The sequence below is a fragment of the Hippoglossus hippoglossus genome, chromosome 6 (assembly GCF_009819705.1).
Source record: "Hippoglossus hippoglossus isolate fHipHip1 chromosome 6, fHipHip1.pri, whole genome shotgun sequence".
Taxonomy (NCBI): Eukaryota; Metazoa; Chordata; class Actinopteri; order Pleuronectiformes; family Pleuronectidae; genus Hippoglossus; species Hippoglossus hippoglossus.
This window is the reverse complement of record NC_047156.1, coordinates 4,836,467-4,844,768: the sequence shown is the minus strand read 5'-3', so window position 1 is coordinate 4,844,768 and position 8,302 is coordinate 4,836,467. Positions and strand designations below refer to the sequence as shown.

General features: G+C 42.4%; 1 protein-coding gene across 1 annotated transcript; it reads left to right on the top strand.

Annotated features, from left to right (window-relative positions):
• The first annotated feature begins 351 nt into the window (after positions 1-351).
• e2f4 (E2F transcription factor 4) lies at positions 352-7,707 on the top strand. The gene is made up of 11 exons (XM_034587364.1): positions 352-779; positions 2,651-2,760; positions 3,738-3,899; positions 5,444-5,487; positions 5,573-5,637; positions 5,715-5,903; positions 6,090-6,156; positions 6,333-6,467; positions 6,741-6,788; positions 6,922-6,966; positions 7,136-7,707. Exons 1-11 carry the CDS (start codon positions 612-614, stop codon positions 7,249-7,251), a joined length of 1,149 nt encoding a protein of 382 aa, XP_034443255.1. The 5' UTR covers positions 352-611; the 3' UTR covers positions 7,252-7,707.
• The last annotated feature ends 595 nt before the right edge of the window (positions 7,708-8,302 follow it).

Below are 8,302 nucleotides of genomic sequence, written 5' to 3'. Positions count from 1 at the left end.
ATCTGAATCCTATACATATATTGTATTTGTAAAGTAAGGAAACAATATCTTGGGCGTGCGTGTGGGGCTGGTACTTGTGCGTGCACGATCATAAGCGCGCGTGCGTGTTTACTTCAAGTTTGAGTATGTAAGGGACGTGTGTAAAGTTATCCCTCCTACAAAAATACGTAGAATCCATATTCCACTACCTAGAAAACAAACAAGTACCTTCACAGTCACAGTAAATTAATCTGTTGAATATCTTCGTGGGTTAGGAACTTTTTAGTGGTTTAACATATTTTTTTAAACACGCTTCTGTGTTGTTACACGCTTTTGAAACTGGCACGACTCTTGGCAGACGCTCCCCGCTGCGGTTGAACCGTCCCGTCATACCTCGCGTGGCCAACGGCTCAGCACGGAACCCCGGATCATTGAACTGCTGCTCCAGCCTCAGCGCCTCGATCCACGGAGCAGAACCCGGGTCCGACGAGCTCAGACAACCGCCCGCGATCCGCCACACACTCCCGCCGGCCTGCTGTGCATCTGACCGCGGCGGTGGGGCGCGCTTTCCGGGGCTCGCTGGCTGGGTTTGGTCGGGGAGGCAGCAGGGGGAAGCACGGAGCTGGTCCCGGATGATGATGGAGCTGGAGTCGGCCAGTAGCCGAGGCGAGCCGGGGGCAACGGGGGACTCGCTGCAGCCGCCGACCCCGAGCCGGCACGAGAAGAGCCTGGGTCTGCTCACCACCAAGTTCGTGACGCTGCTCCAGGAGGCGAAGGACGGGGTGCTGGACCTGAAGGCGGTGAGCACGGAGCCCGGAGCCTTTGTTGTTAGCTAGCACATGTCAACATGAGCCCCGTCGCTGTCGTTCGGCTACATGCACTTTCGTTAGCTCCCCCGTTAGCCTAGCCTAGCCGTGTGACAGGCTAATTTGAATGGGCTTTTACTCTCTGCTAGGTAGCTGGGTTCATTTTAAAGATCACGCACTGAATACGGGTGATTTCACGTGTGTGGAGGTGCAGCACAGGGAGGTTACGAGGCGAACTTTGAGGAAACCGGTGAACTTTCCCCACTCTGCCCCCCCCCCCCCCCCCCCCCCCCCCCCCCCCGCAGACCCCGAGTGTACAAAGTGGGTCATCTTTTGTGAGCCCCCCCCACCCCCCTTGTGAGCGAACGCGACTGCATCTTCACACATGAACAACTTCTCCCTGATTCACGACGTCAAGATCATTTAACAGCTCGCTCCGATGGGTGTAGTGACTCAAAAAGCGTGTGATTCGAACGACACTGCATTCATGTTTCAGTCCAAAGTGCATTAAGTGACATTAGATGAGTCTTTCCACCATAATCTGCAGGACATTATCCTTTTAATAGACTAGTGAGATATTATCTAAACTCTAAACTATCATCTAATTGTCTGAGCAGCCTGTTAGTTACATTATTATTTATATAAAATAACATATAAACACTTTACACCCCTGTTAGTTACATTATTGTTTATATATAACATATAAACACTTTACACCCCTGTTAGTTACATTATTGTTTATATATAACATATAAACCCTTTACACCCCCTGATAGTTACATTATTGTTTATGTATAATAACATATTCATTCTTTACACCCTTCTCAGCCAGTGACACTAAGTCTCAAATCTTTCATTCGCCTTAAAATAGGGTTTCATCTGAATCCTAGATTTATCAAAACATAACAATTATTAGTGTCACATAATTCATAGATTCATTTTCAACACAAAGTACAAAGGAACAACAACAAAACAATGGTTACATTACAGTAGTACATAGTTGATAATGCTAATATAAATAGAGATAAAACCAATAATAATAAATAAGACCCTTGCCAAATTTCCGTATAAATAGCAGCTTTTTTTATCAAACACAGCCATCCATGTTTTTCTCTCTCTGCCAGAGCCAGAGAACCAGATGGCAGCTTGAGCAGCCAAGCATTACTTGACATAACAGAACCGTTTCCTTTTCACTGTGACCTCAGTGACTTGGCGGACAGATTGGCCTCATGGCTGCTGACACTCGTGGTGGCACTCTGCGTTGCTAATAACAATAAAGCACCAGCCGCCACTTGTGGGTTGTCGATGACACGGCCATTTTTAAACTGTTATAAAACAGTTGAATGAATTATGAAACAAAAACACTGGCAGAAGAGAGATTAACTTTCTTTTATCAGATATTAACTCAAACGTCAGGTTTTTAGACTCAGTAAGGACTTTCATGAGAGAGTTTGCATTGAAGTCTCTGTATAATTAAGGGTTTGGTATGTATATTGATTTTAATTATATTGCGTCTCACTTGCGACTCCCACTGCCACACTGAAGCGAGTCTATATTTTCTGCATTAATGAATAAGTATATGTTATGTGAACTATTGAATAAAAAACCCTTATAATTAGCTTTCATTCAGCAGGTCTGTGACTTTTTCAGCCACTGGGCCTGTTGTCAAAGCCGAGACTTATCAGCAACAGCCTTATGGTTATCATTAGTTTGTTAAACTCCAAGAGGTTGGGTGGTTGTTTGGCATGGAACTTGTGGGCACAGAAACAGCGGTCCCTCTTTATATGTTCTAGTAGTCTTGAGTCTGCTGAAGGAGATTGCATAATCTCTATTGTATTTTACATTGCTTTTGTCCTGTCACTCAGGCTGCAGACACCTTGGCGGTGCGGCAGAAACGACGCATTTACGATATCACTAATGTGCTGGAGGGGATAGGACTCATAGAGAAGAAGTCCAAGAACAGCATCCAATGGAAGTAAGTCCACTGTGCATTGTTGAGTGTCAGTAAAATCATACCATAACTACACTGGAAAGATCAACTATGACACTATATAAAAATACCTCCACAATTTGCAAAGTGAGGGCTGATTATATTTTAGAGTTTTGTCCTGACCTCACATGGTCTTTATCACATAAATGTAAATGTGTTAAGGTAATGAGAGTGCAGACCTATGAGACACCATACTGTTGAATATGTGTCTTCCAAACCCCTATCACAACTTCCATGTTTTCATGTAACATGAAAATATTATAGCTGTTGAGAGACGACTGATAAGATGATTCTTCTGAGCACTAACTGCTGATGGTGTATTATCCATGTATGTGCTTCTGTTTTTCTGTTGATCCGTCTGTGTGATAAACATGCACATGATCGTGTGACTATATCTGAGTTATAGAGAAATTACTTTTGAACAGAAGAGTTTGGATTAGAGTCCGACTGATTTGGGGCCAATGCCCATTTGGGGAGTAGAGAATTTATACTGATTCACCGGCCAATATATTTCCTTCAAAATTTGGCAGTGATTCCTATGAAATTAAGACAAAGAAATGTAATGGAGGTTTGATATTCTAAATTGTACCATAAACTTATAGATAAGAAGAAACACAGATACCACCAACTGATACAGATTTGTCTGTGAAAGGCTCATATCAGCTGATCTTTGAGTCAACTGATTAATCAGTCTGGGTCTAGTGTGAATAATATGAAATGAACGATTATCTCATTTTGCAGCACATTTGCCTTTTTAGATACTAAATTGGACGAGGATGAGGGAAAATGTTGTAGTTTATGAGTGAAACCTTGAAGCAAACATTATATCACAAGTGGTTAACTTCATATTAGTCAGAAAGAAAGCCTCCTCTTAATGCAGCTATATCTACTTACTTGTATTAATGATTGAGCAGTGTGTTTATGAGTGTGTGTGAATATGTACTTTGTCTGTTGTATTTTAGGGGTGTGGGTCCAGGCTGTAACACCAGGGAGATAGCGGATAAGCTGATTGATCTGAAGGCAGAGTTGGACGATCTGGCTCTCAGGGAAAACGAGCTGGACCAGCAGAGAGTCTGGGTCCAGCAGAGCATCAAGAACGTCACAGATGACTCCAACAATAGTCCATATCCTTCACTGCACACTGTCTTTATGAGTCTATTGATGTATCCGATGGCACTTATTTGATGTGATGGCTTCATCAGTCATGAATTTAGGATACAATATAGATATATAGATTTTAGTTTTGAAACTAAAACAATCTCCGCCCACACAAACGTTTTAAAATGCATTTTAAAAATACAACTTTTTGTGTGTACGTAGCCTTAAAAGCCCCAAAAGATTAGTTCAACACTTGTGTTTCTACCACAACTATTGTGACATCGCCAGGTTTGTTCTTTCCTCCAGAGCCACTGATATTATTCTTGTAAACATTTGTGGAGATGTGTCAGCTGTAAAAAAGGCACATCTGACAAATATAGTACTGTCATTTTCACCTGTTAGTGGAAAATATGCAGTGAATTTACAGGCTCATAAATGTCACTCGCAGCAGTAGCAGATTGCTGACTGCTGAGGACCTTAGATACTGATGTTCAGCCAGGGTCTTTTTTTGTTCTGCATAGAACCGACAGCCAATTTTATCCCAGGGATAAAGTGCTCCTGATGAACAAGGACAACAGTTTCAAACTGTGTGAACACATTTGCAAACATGTAGTCATGAGTCCTCACTATGCTCATAATAGTTCTATGCTCAGTGTAAAAGATCTACTCATGGCCGGTGGCAAAGAGCAACATTAGACTTGATGACAAAACAGAGAAACATATCCAATCTCAACACCATCTGGCCTCTCATAGTGGGTCATCAGAGGCATTGCATGCACACAGATTCTGCCAGCTCTCTGTCCCGGTCCTTTAAAGATGCACGTCACTCATTTAACTCATACAAATCATGGAGAGTATAACTCGTAAACACAGCTGTATTTGGAGTTCAGTGCTCCTGGAGGGAGCTGAATGAAGTCTAAGGAAAATAACCTGAATGATGTCATCAGAGTTATTTCCTGTTGGAACCTGAGGAAAGAGTTTAACAGGCAGAGAGGAGCCGATTTAGGCATTTGGTTTCAGTACTGGTACTTTAGGACGTTTTTGAAGCTTGGCTCGTACTAGAGACTAAATTCAGTGTCTTAATTAACTCAGTCATGGGGGTGATGTTTTGTCTGTTTGTTGGTGTCTAAGCAAGATTAGGTAAAAACTACTGGAGGGAAGAAACCATTTCTTTTTGGTGCAGATCCCTGATCAGAGGGCCGATTACAATTTTTTTTTTTTTTGAACATTACAAGAGAGGACGTTTTTCAATATTTTCATTGATTTCTCAGAGAATAATTCATGGATCTTGATGAAAAAAATCAGGCTATGAAATTTGGTTTGAGTTTAAATGTGGTTTCATAAGGGGACTGTTGGGCCTTGGAGGTGGTATGAGCTCTACTTTAGTTATGACTGTTATAAACAGTTGTTATATAACTGTTTCTGAAGTGCTCTATTGAATTGCCTGAATACCCTATTGATAAATCCATGTATTCAGCAACATGTCATTTCCTTTCCTTTCATCATATGAAGTGCAAAGCTGTATTTTTGACCAACTTTGTTGTTGCGTGGAACCTTAACACGTGTATACTATGGCATATGTAAAACATGAAGACCTCTGTGGATCCTTTAAAGGTATTTTTCTAAATGATCTGTTTTCATTCTCATTTCTGTCACATTCGTTGACGATTATCACAACTAATCATGTCTTTTTTTGCAGGTGACACACTTCTAGCGATTCGTGCTCCCATCGGCACACAACTAGAGGTGCCCATACCAGAAGCTGTAAGTATGGTGTGCTCAGTGTGTCATGTCCACTTCTTTTGTCTCGTGTCACTGACCCAGTGTGTGTGTTTATCCAGGTCCTCAATGGGCAAAGGAAATACCAGATCCGTCTCAAGAGTTCATCTGGTCCTATCGAGGTTTTGCTGGTCAATAAGGACCCGTCCAGTGCCTCTCCTGTTGTTCTGCCCGTCCCTCCTCCAGATGACATCCTTCAGAACCTCCCAGCACCAGCACCTACCTCCCAGTCGGCCACTGCTGCCTCCCAGGTCCACACGAATGTTACCTATCTCTCACCCTGAGTACTAAAGCACTGATGTGTTCAATGTTGACTGGATATTCCCTCTTAAACATCTTTCTTTATTGGGGCAGTAAAGAGAATGAGAAAAAGAAACTGATCCCAAGCCTTCATATGTCTTCATTTTTTTACTCTTCCTCATCTCTCCACCCTGCAGGTCCCTAAATCAGCTCCAGTCCCTTCTACAAAACCTGGTCCTGCTACAACATCAGACTCAATGACAGGTAGGGGGGTGTCAAGACTTCACTACGTTTTTTTACTGCCTAAGAACAAGTCTCTTTATTTCTTTATTCATTCTTTGTCATGTTTTAAACAGGCATTAGTAATTGTAATACGATATCAGGCTCTACCGTTACCATAGTAATTTACAGTGTGTTGTCTGGCATTTGTTTTATTTCAGAAGTGACGAGCACGACGCCGCTCACCCCAACAGGTCCGGTCACTCAGCAGCTTCAGTCTTCTGCCTCGTTGGATGGATCTGCTGCATCCTCTGCCTCTGCAGTGTTTGAACCAATTAAGTCGGATCCATCTGAATGTAAGTCTTTGCTTGTTGCTGAACAACAGCTTAAGAATTGAAGATTTATAATGTTGAGGTAGGGATGATGATGATGATAGATATTTGTGTTACTTTTACACTTGTTCAGCTGTGTGTGCAAGAAAACCTACAAGAAAAAAACGTACCTATAGAACTTGAATAAGAAAATACTATTATTTAGGTCAAATGTAAACATAAATGCACATAAGTTATTCTGTAAGATAAAAGTTTTCATATCTGCAAATACTAACACTATTACGTTTAACCCTCTAGTACTGGATTTCCCCAAAGACCTCTCAGAAATGTTTGATCCAACAAGAGGTAAACATGTCTAAAGTTTTTCCATGTTTTCTCCTCCGGTGACTGTCCAGTTTCTTGTGTCACATCGTCTCAGTGTGCTGCAGATTGAAGGGGTTTTTAAAAAGGTCACTCAGTCTTGTTCTCTCTCTGACAGAGATCATGAGCGGAGATTTGCTGGAGGACTTGATGTCATCAGAGGGTAAGTTTGCTTACAGGCACACTGATGGTGAAGCAAATGACAAGTACTGTAAAGATGTAGTTATATATAATCTGTGTAACAAAGAGGCTATTGAAGACGTTTCGGCACAAGGCTTCTTTTTCTGCATCTTGCGTGTCTCATCTATTTCTCTTGTCTGTTTCACCTCCAGTGTTCTCGCCGCTCCTCCGTCTGTCCCCTCCGCCCAGCGACCACGACTACATATACAACCTGGACGAGACAGAAGGCCTGTGCGACCTCTTCGACGTGCCCATTCTCAACCTCTGACCCCTGAGATTGTTGTCAGAGTGGGAAACCGTTGCCCTTACATGCTGATCTACCTTCAGTTATCCCCCCCTCACTGACATTGAAGGTAAGAGGCGGTGCAGGGAAGCCAACACGATCTGATGAGCCTTCAAGGACACGTCTGCGCTGACGCGGTGAGCTCAAGCTGAGCTTCATCAGACAGTAGCTCGATGTACAGCCTCATGAAGAAATACAGATGAGAACAAAACGTTTTATTCACTGCTTTTTCCAAGGAAACAGAGTCACGACAAATGACAAATAATTATATTTTTGGATTCTTGTGTATTATAAATCCTTATGTTTGTTTATTAGCTTTCTCGTGAGCGAATGTGTGTAAGCTTCCTTTACATGCGGTTGGTTGTGAGTCTGTGTGCCTGCTTGTTGTTTTGTATTGAACACTCTTATTCTGAGTCAGACATCTCCAGGTAAAAAACAAAAAAAAGAGAGAAACCTATCGGAGCATGGCCTTTATCACCTGGCAGCTGCTCTCACGTGGCTGAAACGAGTCCAAACACGGCTGGTGAAATATGCACTGTCCTCATGTACATAGAGAATATATATTTTGTAAAACCAGCACGCAAGATTCTTGTAATATTATGAATGACACAGGCAGAGCAATAGGTGCCAGACGCAGATGATCATACTGTACGTAAGAAGTGCTTTGTTTTAAATAATGGTGCTGGTCTTTGGCCCTGTTCAAATCCGGTCTTAGCATCTGTCCCGAGAAACATGTCTGTGTGTTTGTGGCGAGCAGCAGAAGTCAAATTTCACCAAAGTTGAACTCCACACGAAGCCACGCTTTGAGACACGTTTTAATCGCCCCCTCGCTCGCACATATTAATACATTGGCGTATATGTGACCGGGCCCTTGGGAGGGACTGGATCAATGAATGTCTGCAGCTATGTAGAAAGATTTTACCCATTTAAGAAATTCTGTGGTGATCAGTGTGAAGTTGTGGCGGTGGATACAAGCAAATCACCTTTTTGACGCTGAGAAGCATAAAAATACTTAATTCATTATGAAACTGTGGCA